Genomic DNA, 14,735 nt, shown 5'->3' with positions numbered 1-14,735 from the left:
TGGAGAGAAAATTCAACTGCCCCTGCGAGGAATCGAACCCACGTCCTTTCACTTTCCGGGCGAACGCCCTAGACCACTAGATTACAGAGGCGCCGAATCTCTCAATCTTTCCTTGGAGCTCGTGTACACTGAAAGGGACCGTGCATGGACGGCCTTCCGTCCTTGCATAAGTCGCCATCTGGTGGCAGCGTCAGTAGTTGTGAGCTTGGCCTGAGTCTGGTCCGGTCGTCCATGCACGGTCCCTTTCAGTGTACGCGAGCTCCAAGGGAAGATTCGGTGTCTCTGTAGTCTAGTGGTCTAGGGTGTTCACCCGGAAAGTGAAAGGACAAGGGTTCGATTCCCCGCAGGGGCAGTTGAATTCTCTCTCTTTCCGAAATATATCTTCGCAACAGCCAATATGATGGGTCAGATTTTTACGTAATAACAAGGTTATGACATTATGATATTACTCTTCACGAAGAAGAAAAACCGCCAATCGTGAAAGAAAACGATAGAACTTGGCTTCTAACGGGATTGAATGATTCAGTTCATTTTCAAAAAGCCTGCGACCCTCTGCTGAGGAGGAATTTCACTTTCATTTGGTTGTTTGGCACGTAACTGACCATTACAAAAATGTCACGAACAAGTCACAAAAATTCAAAACCTTATAACTCCCTAAATGTTCGTCCGATCCTAAGAAAAACGGAAAATACTTTTCTTTATTAGTTTTTCACAAGGAGTCACGTGTGTAATTATGGGGCGGTCGATAGTTACCACCTTGTATAGAGACCAGTGTATAGGAATTACACTGTAATAATAATACAGTATATTATATCATAATTAATAATCCTAACTCGTAAATAGATATCAAGTTAAGTAACTCTAGTTCCTAAATCATCCTGGGACACCGGTTATGGTTAAATAGTGTTTTAGCAAAAGTAAATATTTTATCTCCCTAAAATGTTTTATCTAATGAGATATCGATATAAGTTAGTAATGTGCGTCAAGTTAGAAATTCTCGATCATATCCGCTTTACTAAATTCAAACCGCAAATACGGGTGCTTTCTCGTCTATCGATATTTCATATACTTTAACCACGTCAACTATATCATGGATTTCTCATACTAATTGCATTTGAAATTATTATTACTTTTTATAAATCAATATAATTCTTACAAAGTATTAATTTTCCCGCGTTTTATGAGTTTTATGACTGTTATCGATTTTAATTAAGCACAACATACACTGAAGTGCCAGAAAAACTGGTACAGAGACGAGCGTTTGCAAATAAAGGAGAAATGCTACAAATTAGCGTAACTCGATGCGGTCAGCAGCGCCTGTATAAGACAACAGGTAGCAAGGCAAGCTGTTAGATGAGTTTCTGCTGCTAAAATGGCAGGTTATCACAATTCAAATGATTTTGAACTTGGCTTAGAAGTTGGTGCCCCTGAGATGGGTCACGACATATTCGAGGTAGAGATGAAATTTGGATTTTGAGCACAAACATCGCAAAAGCGTACCGTGAATATAAAGAATTCAGAAAAGTGCCAAATCTTCGACAAATGGCGCGGGCGGAAAAAGACCCTACGGAAACGAGACAACCAACGGCTCAGAAGAATCTTTTCAAGACATAGGCGTGTAACACTGCCTCTACTCACTACAGATTTTAACGTTGAGGCATCAACAAGTGTCAGTGTGCGAACTGTACACGGTCCCTCCTTAATATGAGCTTTCAGAGCTGTAAGCCGAATCGGTTACCTTTGCAAGGCACAAAATTATGCGCCTCGCCTGGGCTCGCCAGCACCGCCATTGGACTGTTGATGACTGGAAACACGTTTCTGGTCTGACGAGTCACGTTTTCAGTTGTATCGGTGTGATGGACGGGTACGAGTATTGAGAGAACCCCATAAAACCATGGACTCCGCATGTCAACAGGAGACTGTTCAAGCTGATAGAGGCTCTGTCATGTTTTGGGACATGTGTAGTTGACATGCTATGTGGGGACCCATGATAAGGCTACAGACGATTCTGAATGGCGGTCAATTCGTAAACATCTTTTCCGACCACTTACACCCATTCATGTCTTGTGAGTATTCCAACGGACTTGGACAATTCCAACAGGACAATGCGACACCACAAACGTGGGAAATTGCCACCGAGGGGCTCCAGGAACACTTCTGACTTCAGAATCCTCGGTAGCCGCTTAAATCCTCAGACATGAATGTTAAAACACACATGGGATACCATGCAACGTGTCGTATCAAATCATCTCGCACCGTTTCCGAATTGTGGACTGTCTTGAAATAATCATGGTGTGAATTGCCTTCAGGATAGCTTACACATTAGTGGAGCCTATGCCACGTCATGTTGCAGCAGTTCTGAATGCTCGAGGGGGACCTACACGATATTAGGTTCGTGTTACCGGTTTTTCTAGCACTTCAGTGTACATGTGTAATAAATTTCTCGTCATGACTAGGCTAACCATATTTTCTCGGAAAAATACGTAAAATATGGGAAATCGCCAAAAATAATGACGAATTTCGATGCAGATGTACTTTATACTTCAGTGTAAATTATTGCAGTAGTAATAATGTTTCTTAACGTGTATAGTGGCCATATTTATCCCCTATGAAAACACTGACACATCTCAGACAATAGCGGATTAATTGATCTCAAACTGCGAAATTTCTTTCGAAAAGCATAGGACATCTTTCGGACACTTGGATTGGCCACAACCTATCTCCAATCGATATCCTGTAGATACATTAGAAAGGAATCGGGGAAGTCATTCGTTCCTTTCTAGTTCCACCATAGACCTTAGTGGAACACTAGCACAAATTATACTAGAAATGAAGATTAAGGTATTGCATGTCACGAAAAATGCTTGTTGAATTCACAGAAAGAGGCTCAAAAAAGTAATTGAATGCACGACTTTCTTTGTAGCCGTGCATATTACGTAACAAGAATACAGTAAACTCCCGACTTAGGCTATCCAGATTGGCGCGATTTCGGAGTTACACGATTTTCCATAAAAAATTCACATTTCTGCAATTCAAGCATAATCACGGTATTATTGCTACGATAATAGATGTTATTAGATGAAAATGTGTTTTATTCTATTTTAAAACACTATTATATATGTAATGAAACACTGATTTTTGGTAAACTACATGATATAAAGATAAATCTTTTGCCGTGTAATTTGTAAATGGAATTTCGAGGCTGCTATAGTATCTGCCATGTTATCAGAGAAAGTCAGAGAAAGAAAAACAAATGACGGGATATTTTGGTGAATCTTGATCCAAATCAACTAATATTTATAGTGTCTACGTTCGTTAAAATGACCACGTGTTATTGCGATAGTTACAATAAGTCTCAAACATTCTTTCTACCCCCCCCCCCCCCCCATCTCATGTTATTTTCATCTAAGATAGCTACATACAAAGACCATTCAATCCCATAAAACGTACGAACTCAGTTCTGCCCCGTATGTAAAAATTCGTGTTTTTCGTTTGCCGAAAAAATGTGTTTGACCTTGACTCTAGATATTGGATAGATATATACTACTTAGATGCTTGCATGTGTAATGAACTATTACAAATTCATTACTATTTTCTAACCTCATGCATTTTCACAGCAACTACTACATTATAACAATATAAGTAAAATATATGTTTTTATTTATAAAAACATGGCCCTGTATAAGCAGTACAATTCGGAATCAATTTTTCAAATTATTTTTCTGTCTTCCAATACATGTAATTAACTACGAAAAAATTAACAGCTCAAAAAACAAAATTCAGTATTTATCCCATAAAGTAGCATTGACGAGATATCTCGCCTCCTTAAAGGATTCTTTTTCAGCATAGCAAGCCCAGATATTTTGTAAAATTAATTTCTCAATATTGTAAACTTTTCTCTACGCAGTGAAACCTCGATGTAACGATACTCTGCGGACCAAGAAAAAATAACGTTGTAAAGTGGATATCGCGTAATGTCGAGAGGCAACATTTTCATCACATGTCATCACATTTATGCTGTTGTTGTCATCTTTACTAAATCGGCATTCTTAGTAGCAGTAGAAAATGCGCTTTTATGTATTTATTCGCCCCAAAAAATTGTAATTGATTAGTTGATTAATAAAATTCAGTCAGATACATTGACCCCGTAAAGTTGTTTATCACGTTGCACTGTCGTATCATACACAGAATGTAGCAATACCAATTACTTTCTCAGCGCTTTCGGTTATATGCTGCGATGCAAAATACGATGTATTAAGACGCATTCGGAAGAACGAAAACAGTGACGAAGCTTTGAATCTAATTCAAAACGATTTTGAACAAATAATTTGAAAAAATCGGTGTAGAAGTTTTAAAAATTTTCGAAAAATATCGTTATAGAAGGATTTATCGTACTAAAGGATATCACTTTATATCGAGAGAAGTTCAAAATTATACTACAAGCAATTCCAAACCAGATTTCAAAAATTGTCGTTGTAGAGGGATATTTCGTTATATCGAGTATCGTTCCAGCGAGGTTCATCGTATTCCTTACCTTGCATCTGCTGAAAATTGGGGAAAAAAATTCGTTCTTAATTAAGAAAGATTAGGACATTTTATTGGGGGAGGGTCTAGTGGTTTCTGCTATACTGCTTGAAGAGTTAATTTTCTTATAGAGCTAATTTTTTTTTCAAATTTTTAATATAACGACATCCTAATATAAAGACCGTTCTTTGTAGAACGAGAGGTGGTCGTTATAATGAACGTCGACTGTAATTTGTTTGTTATAGGATCCAGATTGTGGTGTCGCAGGGATGTTTCCCTAATAGGATTGTAATTAAAGGTAATAGCTTACACCAAGGACTCGTGAATTCTAACACGATCGACACATTTAAAAAGAAATACGATAAGCATATATTGAGATAAATCGGAAAGCTATCCGTACTTAGATAAGACAAGCATTATTTCTTTTTATGGGCAGTGTGTGTGTGTATTATATTTTAACATAATTATTGGCTTTTTCATTACTCTTATTGCGTTACTGTATTTTTCACATAGTTTAGATATGATCCGTCTAATTTCAAAACCAGATGGATCACTTTTGACAAATTTTCAATAGAAACAAAAAATAATCAATTGCATTATTTATGGAAATAATTCTAATTATTTATTTTTACAAAGCTATGTATAATATTATTTATACGTTAATGAACTTATATGTCAGCTCTGTATAAATATTATTTAATACAGAGCTAAAATTTGGTTAGGACACTGTGTCTGTCTAACGTTTGAGAGAGGAAAGTATTGGAGAGAGAAAAAAATTTTTTTTTTCTTTTGGATCTATCTAGTTTTGCAACTGAGCAATGGGCTCTATCTATGCCTACGCGCTTCTCTTCATCTATCAGCTTTTGTGTGTGTGCGTGTGTGTGAAACTGATTTCTTTACTTATCTGAATTTGCAAGCAACCGCATTACCTACTTTCACACCGCAAAATGAATAGCATCTAGCTGCTTTTTGAATGTTATGACTTCCCTTACTGATAGATCTGTAAGAAAACTAAAAATAAATGTAATAATCTGAAAATCGAAAATAAAAAAATAACTATTGTCTTATGTAAATGTTGATGATTGAGTTGCAATTTGCGGTCATTTAACAGATACAGGATCGATTAATTGAATAATTCGAACTTTTTCCAGTGACTTTGGACTTGAAATTAACCAAGCTCGATTATATCTGGTTTTGAAATTACACAGCTCATATATTTGACATCTTTTTTTTTATGGGTATCTTTTTTCAGCCACCTCGTTGGACATTTCACCCGTTATGGCATTTGTATTTGTATAAAATTCACTTATTCTACCCGAAAATATTCTAAAGATATGTTGGTGTTTGCGTCGGGTTGTGTATATTTGTCACACAAACATTTCGGTGGTCGATTTCTTAATCAACGAAATTGAATACAGAGCTCAATGCGGCTGACGCATAGTTAGTTTGCAACGCGTGAATTGTGTTCGGGTTCATTTAATATCCAGTTTGTATATTTTGAGGAATCGCCCAGCTTGTGTGTGCTAAAGTCCAAAATGGAGGTCATCAACCCCATTTCTGAGAGCGAGCACTAGCCAACAAGCAAGCAAGCAAAGCAAACCAACAGTTGGTTCGCGCGGCGGGTCTTTCCCTTCGGTTATCTCCATCAGCGTTGCTAAGCAACAGGTCATCTCTGATCCGTGGCCTCCCATCATCGCAGAAACAGCCATTCAGCGAACGCAGCTCCAGTGGCGTCACCAGAGACGCCACTGTCGAGGAGAAACCAGCCTCACATATCTGTACACATAGATTTTACTCAAACAACTCAGCTCAGCGCGGGAAAATGGTGGCTCTCTCCGACAACAACTTCTTGTTTTTGTCTTTTCTTACCCTCAACAATTATTTTATATTGTTTTTATTTATACGAAGTTCTGGTAATATGGAATACCATTTTTTTCCCGATTACTCCAATTTGACTTTCACCTGGCGTTATTCTGTGAGAATTCTGCGAGTAAATGGCATCGTGGTACTATTTCATACCCCAGCAAGTATTACTGCATTTAAAAAAAATCAACAAAAAAGAGTTTTTATAATCCTTTCGGACCCTAGCCTTCATTTTTTGGAATTTTCAAAATGCTTTTGTGGAGTTTTGATACTCAAAAATGCATTAAAGACATAAATGACAGCAAATCTCTATTTTTCAACATTTTTTTACAAATTTCTAATTTTTTATGTGAAAAAATAGTTCCCTTTGTTCACATTGTCACAGCGAAGATGATGCAGGGTATACGCATCTTCACGTGCAATTTTTTTTAGAACTTTATTACTACATTTTATATAATAAACTACACTTTTCCCGGAGACACTCTTTCTCCTGGAAGCCATCTTTTTAACCCTTTGAAAGCTCATCTTTATGCGCTGCCCTCTGATGAAAAAGGCCCTTAAAACTCATATTCAACATATTTCTAACTCAAAACTTACACAATCCTCTAAGTAAGGCTATAAGACCCTTAGGTCTAAAGAAAAAATTTTACAGTGAGAAAAAAAGCAACCCACACACGTGTGGCACCAGGGTCTGAAAGGGATACAAGGAATGGATGCTTTACGTACAAATACAGAGGTCACAACAACCAAATTGCCCAGCGGGAAAAATTCTCTGCCGCACAATAACCTGGAATTGACCCTTACTAAACAATACTGGTGTCCCCTTGTCGAAGCAGTTGATTGACGGTGTATTAATAACCCATGGTCCATCTTATCCATCCATTGAAAATTTTAAACATTTCGATCATATCGCCCCGTTGAACTACTACCGCTTTTTGACCACCGCTGAACAGTGTTCAGAAGACCTAAGCTGCTCGTCCATAAGAATACCCAGATCGGTGACCATATTTGCTCCCGGAATAATAACACCATTCAACTCGTATGTGGAGCGTGGGTTGTTCGAACCAAAAGAAGAGATCATGCACCTATCAACGCACGCTAAAAGACATGCTCCATTCATTTGCCCACACTAATCCTGTTTAGGTTGGTCCCTCTGTTAGTATGGTCTCCAAAACCTTACGGCATAGTCCAGTCTAAGATGGACTAAGTCTCGAAAAAAGACGGATATGACGGACAATGACGAACATGACTTCATTCATCGATTAATTTAGTCGCTAAATAATTTTTCAACTTTCTTCAATTATTTTCTCAAATCCGATCTTTTACAAACATACGCATTCGAAAGAATCTGAGGGATTCAGTTGCTATTTTTAAATTGCATATTCAATTTTTTAACGTAATTTTCATGACTAAAGAATGAACGTGTGTATAAAATTTACTCAGAAAGGAAAATTTACAAATTCAATTAATATTTACATTATTTTCACAAGCAGGAAACAGTGTTTATACGAATTCGGAAACAGTCATGCAAAGAACACCGCGACATGTCGAACACACAGATATTTGGTACGGTTCCCAACAGCACTATCCTCAAGCTGAACCTGGTACATTCATTATTACACCATTAATTTGAAATCAGCATCGAAATACTGACGCTCTTCCGAGACACCATTCCGAACTAAACACTTTGGCTGTCAGACAAAAAATGCTTATTTATAGGGTGGAAAAAGTAGAGAGAACAACGTCATAAATCTGTCAAACACGTGTCCATAATCAGCTTGTAAAGTACTGACAACAGGGTGGACCAGATGCATGTCTTTCTGAAGGAGTGGCAAGATGCGCAATGTGTGGGGTATGAAATGACCCCACCTCGCTAGTTAAAGGTAAAAATATGATAGAAACCTGAAACCTGTGCTGCTATAAAAATTTTTCTACCTCCCCTAAACGTTTCTACGTTGAGTTTTGAATCACCCTGTATATTCCTTTCATTAAATAAAAAAAATATATCATTGTGAATAAACCTTTTTTAATAAATTGGAAATTGTTGAAAAATAAAATGCATTTTGTATTTTATTTGAAAATCTACTGTCCTGTAAGTTCCTTTTATTGGCAAAAATCACTAATTTCTAAAGCCTATAATTTCTAAAGAGTTAGATTTCTCAGTAACTTTCCAAGAAAGAAAAATTATATCATGACAGTTATGGAGCGAAATTTAATTTTCATTCTCCGTTAAAATCAATCAATATAATAATAATAATAATAAATACTGTAATCAGTGCATTCGCTGAGGGAAAAAAACATTATTTATTATCCGCGCCAGCTAGAACTTATAAATCAGTTTCTATGGTGGGATACGTGGAATTTTTAATATATGGAAACTAAAGTACGAAATTATTTTTCGATCAGTGAATAGTTTTAATAGAAATAAAGAGTATCAGGTTTCAAATATATACACATCATATTTAATCAATGGATCCAGTGAGATTAAACTTAGGTGAATTCATTCAGTTTAAATTACGTTTAGATTTGACTTTTTTTTTTTAAGTTTCGAATATCACTAAAAGAACTTGACCTTTTTATTACTCATATTCTCTTCCTTTGATATCAAATGAAGTAAAAGTCTGGGAGCGGATGCTAGATACGTAACTATGGATACCGTTACCAAAGCAACCGAAATCACCAAATCGCTTTACCACAATTTTTTTAACTCCCTTGGCATTTCCCTCAATGAGAGTCCTTTTATTATTATTAACTTTTCGGCCCGTGTCAAATCAATGTCCAGTTGATTGTAGAAAGTTCTCAGAATTTTACTATCATATGGATACATAGAAAGATTTTCCACTTTATTTTTTTAGTTATTCCGATTGTTGAAACAAGTTTTGTAATATGCAAGGCCGCCGTTTCCAGATGCGGGGCCCGGTGTGAGAATAACATCGGGGTCAGAGGCGTCTTGATAATTTTGGGACCCTTAGTCCCGATTTTATCCAGGGTGCATAGCAAATAGGGGGTATGACATCTTATTGGCGAACCATTGATCCTAGAGATATAATTCCACTTAGAAAAAGTTTCCAAATAACGTGTAGTACTCAGGTATATCATTCATGTTTCATGGGATTGTATAGTTATTAGAATAAAAAAAATTATATAGCCCCCCCGTGTGTCCTAAAACCAAAATAGAAAGTTTTATCGAAGAGATCGAAGAATGAAAATAATCCCCACACGGATCACTAGTTTCTGCACAGGCCTTAAGGATGAATCGGGAAAAGACGAAACGGTACCTAGCTGACATCTCCTTATATTGGGCAGTTTTGAATGGAACCGGCTATTATCCTATAACAAAGCATGTCCACAGTACTTTGACACCTCTCTATCTTAGACATTGGACACCTTCTGAGTTCTTATCTTGAACAGGTGCAGCTCGTTGTCTGCTTGAGTGTTGAATACTTGACAGTATATATGAAGTTGTTGTTGGGAGGGTAGGTTTCCCTAAGGCGCCTTGATAAGGAGCCTTGCTATTTACAGTGGCTCCACCTCTCAGGCAGATTTATAGAAAACATATTTATTGAAACAACTTTATTATTAACCTACAAAATAGGGGTGTAACAGTTATTTTACTTGCACTTGTACATCTCCTTATTTCTCTTAAGATCTTTATTTCTTCCTGTCTCCATTTCAAACAGTTATTCAGTCTTCTATTGTGAGTCAGTGTTCTATATGTGAAGTGTCGTTTTAGATTTCTTAGGCGGTTTTTTTTTTCTGGCCGTCCCGATATTTTTGCAAAAAATGTCCCGGTGTTTCCCCGAAGCCTACTTGAATTTTTATTCTTTATTGAAGTCAAAGATTGAAGTTTTTTAACTCATAAATTATATTATGATAATTAAAACTATAAATAAGATCATTTGAGTTGCACCACAGTCATTTTCTGCATACGAGGGCTAATTAGGCCTACAATTTATTGCCGATTCCGAACGGCAGGCTTGTTTTGTATACTCGTTCAGGGGTTGGCGCGCTAACCCCTCGATGGGGGACACCCTGCGGTAGCAATTTTTTCTGTGGTCATGTCGCCGTTTCTGTTGTACCCCTGTGTCAGGAAAGTTTTCTGACTAGGACGAACCGGGTATCGAACTCGCGACACCTCTGCACATCCTTTGGTACTTTGGGCGAGTATCTTATCGACCTGGGCTACCGCACGCCCAGAATTGTCGAAAACCACGAAAATCTTCTAGCTTTTCATCGATTGTAACGTATTACCCTACCTACGGTTCTTGACACTTCAATACAAACTTTCAAAAAGAAAAATCTGGATTTTTTTAAATTTTATCTATTTTTTTCTTTGTTCTCTATCATTCATATTGTCGAATAGCATTCAACTTGATAGAAATGAAAAGCGCTAATACTTGAATTAAGTTCCGTTTGTTTACCTTGTTCGTGGGAATAGACTAACACTAACACTCTCGCGTATGAAACGCGAAAATGGCTCACTAAAAACAAGAATGGAAACTAGGTTGCTTAATCCGCATAGGAATCCATAAAAAACTTGGCAACTGATAAGAATTTTACTGATTAGAGAATTCACGGAATTTATGCTTTTGTTATGGTTGGAATACTGCAGTAGTGGATCCCATATTGAAAGAATAATCGAAACACGATCAGAAACCGTGCAACTATCCCACACTAACTCAAAACTACGACTTCAAATTTGTAGGCCTGGGCAGGGGCGTAGCCAGAAATTTCGTTCGGGAGGGGAACCAAAGTGATAGAACAATAGATTTGGTCATCTTTTTCCCTTTTTTCGGACATTTTCTCACATTTCGGGGGGGGACCAGACCACCTTCTAGAGCAAGAAGCCTTCGCCCGCGATTTTTCGACGCTGTGACGTCACCTCACTCCGGCTGGTTTTTTCCCTATCGGTAGTGTTTGCCTCCCTGATCGCCATTATTGACATCCGTTTACACGCACGTGAGCGCAGTTTTTTTAATGATATATAATTTCTATTTTAAACATTTGTTTTATTCATTTCTTTGCATGGAGATGCCTTGCTTTAGAAAGTATTTACCAGACCCCCAAGTCCACCTCCCCTCGCTACGCCCTTGTGCCTGGGTGTCACACATAGTATAAAAACGCACTTGTGAATTCGGTGACACATCTTCCAAATTTGGAGATGAGCATATATTATATAATATATTTTGGAGGTTTTTACGCGGATCCAAAATCCGTCCAAAAAGAAATATAAAAGGAATTTTTCATTAATATGAAAGTAAAAAAGTGTAGGGATTTTTCCCCTTTACGAAAATGCGACATTGTGCAAGTCAAGGCTGATTAGCGCCAAGTTACCAATCATCGCCAACCAGTAGGTAAAATTCCCTACTGTCAAATCAAATCACGTGAACAGAAAAATCGCCATCGGGCCGAAACGGGACATATGGTCAAAACAGATACAAATTATCTGGCCAATCTCGTATGTCGACAGGCCGAATTGATGCTGGCTGTTTGGAAAATTTTGTCTCTCTCTCCTTCCCCCCCCCCGAAAATCAAATATTTTTCTGTGATTTGACGCAAAAAAGGAAATTTACGTTACGCTTGTGGCCCCCAACCTCGTCCCCACGGGTTAAAGCATCACACGTCTTTGTACTATTTCTGTCAAGTCAATGTTTCACTGTAGATATGACTTGAAAATTTTAAGCCATATCTTCAACTTCAGCTGTTTATTTTGGCAAATATTATCAATTTTTCTTTCAGTTTAATATAATTTATTTATTTATTTTTTGGAATTAAATGGCTCTTATTGATTTCATTTTTTTTTCATTCATTTAGGAGGTCCGTCTCAAAATGATAGAACCAAAGTGCTACTCTAAGACATCAACGCTGGAGAACCATCCTCTTAATAGCAGTCACGAGTACGACACTGTACCTTTTTGCAAGAACACCAACAAGCTATTTGGAGTGAGCCCTAGCGACATAGACAAATATTCGCGTGTCGTGTTTCCTGTATGTTTTGTGTGTTTCAACCTCATGTACTGGATCATTTATTTACATATCAGTGACGTGCTCGACGAGGGAATTGTACCCCTTGGGAGCAAGTGAAACAAGATAATGAACCAAAAGATAAAGTGTAAGGGATGGATAACAAAGAAAAAAAAATCGACAAACTCTGGAAAATCATGTCCTGCTGAAAAAACCATTAAGCACCGCGTCTCTTTTTCTGTCTATCAAACCCTTTTCTGTATGGTGTGCGTGCGTGTGTGTGTTTGTTTTCTACGAAATTGTCTCACATTTTAGTTTTGTGGTGTAAATGTCACCTCATCACCAATCCTCATACTACGTGGCAAGTAGATTATAGTTGCTGAGAAATGAAGCTTATAATTTTTCTCAGGTTCCAGAGGAATTCACGGATATGAAACTATGATCAGAGTTCTTTTATTTTATAACGCAATGTCCTCGCTGAAGCTTTCATTAAGGAGCTTGAAGCAGCAGGCTTGTCAAAAAAAAAACGATGAATTCGGAAGTTCTTATACTATTCAATGTGCCAGAATGATTTTTTTTTTCTGGAACAATTTTGAGCTTTAGGACAGTAGAGGCTTAAAAAAAAAACGCTTCACGCGTAGAGGCATCCAGTGTAAACCGTCCTTAAACTAATCAATACAACAATTTTCAAAATTTTGATTTATTCAAGATATTTCAACCATAACTGGAGAACCGAAGATATAATAATCTGAAAATAACCAAAAACTAATTATCAAACTAATTTTGTAAAGATTAAATTTTCATAAAATTTACCAACACGATCTTTTCACCTCATATAAAGTCATAATGAGTTTAGTTCATGGACGTTTTTTGCTCATGCCTCTACAGTGGGTGTGAAAAAAAAAAAAAGTGATTCAAAACTCATTGTTTTCGTGAGCAAGTATTGCAACTGCGGATATATTTTTAGTAAAAATCTGTAAAAAAAAATAAATATTCATATGACCAGGGTTTTTCTTTATTCATGTCACAAAGAAATGGCCTTACATGTAATCATACAATATAGAATACTTAGATAGGTACGAAAGAATTAAAAAAAAAGTGAGCTCATAGTATATATTGTTATTTCTAGACTAAAAGTCATTAGAAATCGCTGTTCGGAGCTAGACTTTTCTAATAATTCCAGACTGTTAATATAATTATTTTTTTTCCGACGAGCGCTAAATTTTTTCTGAATATTCTCTGCAGTGATATTTATTTACATTTCCAAAGAAAAATGAATAAAGTCAAACGCATCAGGACCACTGACGTTTTTTTATAAGTATGTGCACTTTCGGGTGATGATTACTAAGTGGTATCAGAGTTTCTGATTGCTCTATTCCATTAAACAGGTTGTCTAATATATTTTTCGATTGACTAAATGCGAAATTGTAAAGTAAAAGAAAAAAAAAAATAGAAGCAGTGCTTGATATTACTGTTTAATTAAATTCCCTCCATTTAACTTTGACTCAAAATATTTTTTATTTTCAAAAAAGAAATTACTATTATCTAATATTTCTACGGAAAGTAGCCTATACTAACGTCTCCATTCAAAATAAAACAGAGTTCGAAAATATGAAATAACTATCATTGATCGTAACATATTACATAGAACTGAGAATACGAGAAGATAATATTACTGAAAAATATAAAATGAAGAAATATAGTACAAATAGAAGAATCTAAGAAATATATCGAGAATAAATATGAAATGACGCAATATAGTGAATAGAAATCGATGAAAATATGTATAAAAAATAAATTTGATATTAATTAATAATCGAAATTTATTATATTACAGCATCACTATCGGGTAGTATATATGTATGTATATGTGTGTATATACATATGTATTTCTGTAATCGAGAAGGCTAATAAAAGGCGCACAAAAAAGTCAACTTAGTGCTGTTGGCAAATGAGAAATGCTAGACAAAAATTTAATATAATTTTTTTTTAATTTGCAAAAGCTGTATCCCGTTGCAAAAATACGTCTTTGAAAGCGGTGAAATTTTTTGTTCAAGTAAAGGAATTTCTATAAGTATCTTTAAATACGTTTTTCTTAACGATAATTATTTTATATTCGTTTTTAATGGTTTCCATCAGATCCTTTTTGATATTTGATTTATTCGAATCCATTTTCAAACGAAATTTATCAAAATCACAAAATATTTCTTTAATTTTTTTGACCACTCACATCATGATTTATGACATTTTTAAGTATGATAAATTTATAAATTTTTATTGCATTTTTTATTGCGAAATTGTATTATTTCACACCTTATTGCGAATTATATTCGTAAAGTTTGAACGTTTTCATTTAAAGTTTGGTACCTGCTATAAAATCATAG

At 36.1% G+C, this 14,735-nt stretch overlaps 1 protein-coding gene across 1 annotated transcript in view; it reads left to right on the top strand.

The window, feature by feature from the left end:
• LOC149084914 (gamma-aminobutyric acid receptor subunit beta-like) overlaps window positions 1-14,446 on the top strand; it is a 295,218-nt gene extending 280,772 nt beyond the window's left edge. The window contains exon 8 of the mRNA XM_089232655.1: window positions 12,202-14,446. Within this exon, the coding sequence (XP_089088781.1) occupies window positions 12,202-12,471 (270 nt within the window). The 3' untranslated portion in view covers window positions 12,472-14,446. The remainder of the gene's footprint in view (window positions 1-12,201) is intronic.
• Window positions 14,447-14,735: the final 289 nt, after the last annotated feature.

Source organism: Pholcus phalangioides, unplaced genomic scaffold, assembly GCF_987345545.1.
Source record: "Pholcus phalangioides strain wild (caught in Gottingen) unplaced genomic scaffold, Ppha-v1.0 ptg000007l_1, whole genome shotgun sequence".
Classification (NCBI taxonomy): domain Eukaryota; kingdom Metazoa; phylum Arthropoda; class Arachnida; order Araneae; family Pholcidae; genus Pholcus; species Pholcus phalangioides.
Note: the sequence above shows the minus strand (reverse complement) of the source record. Positions and strands in the feature narration are given on the sequence as shown.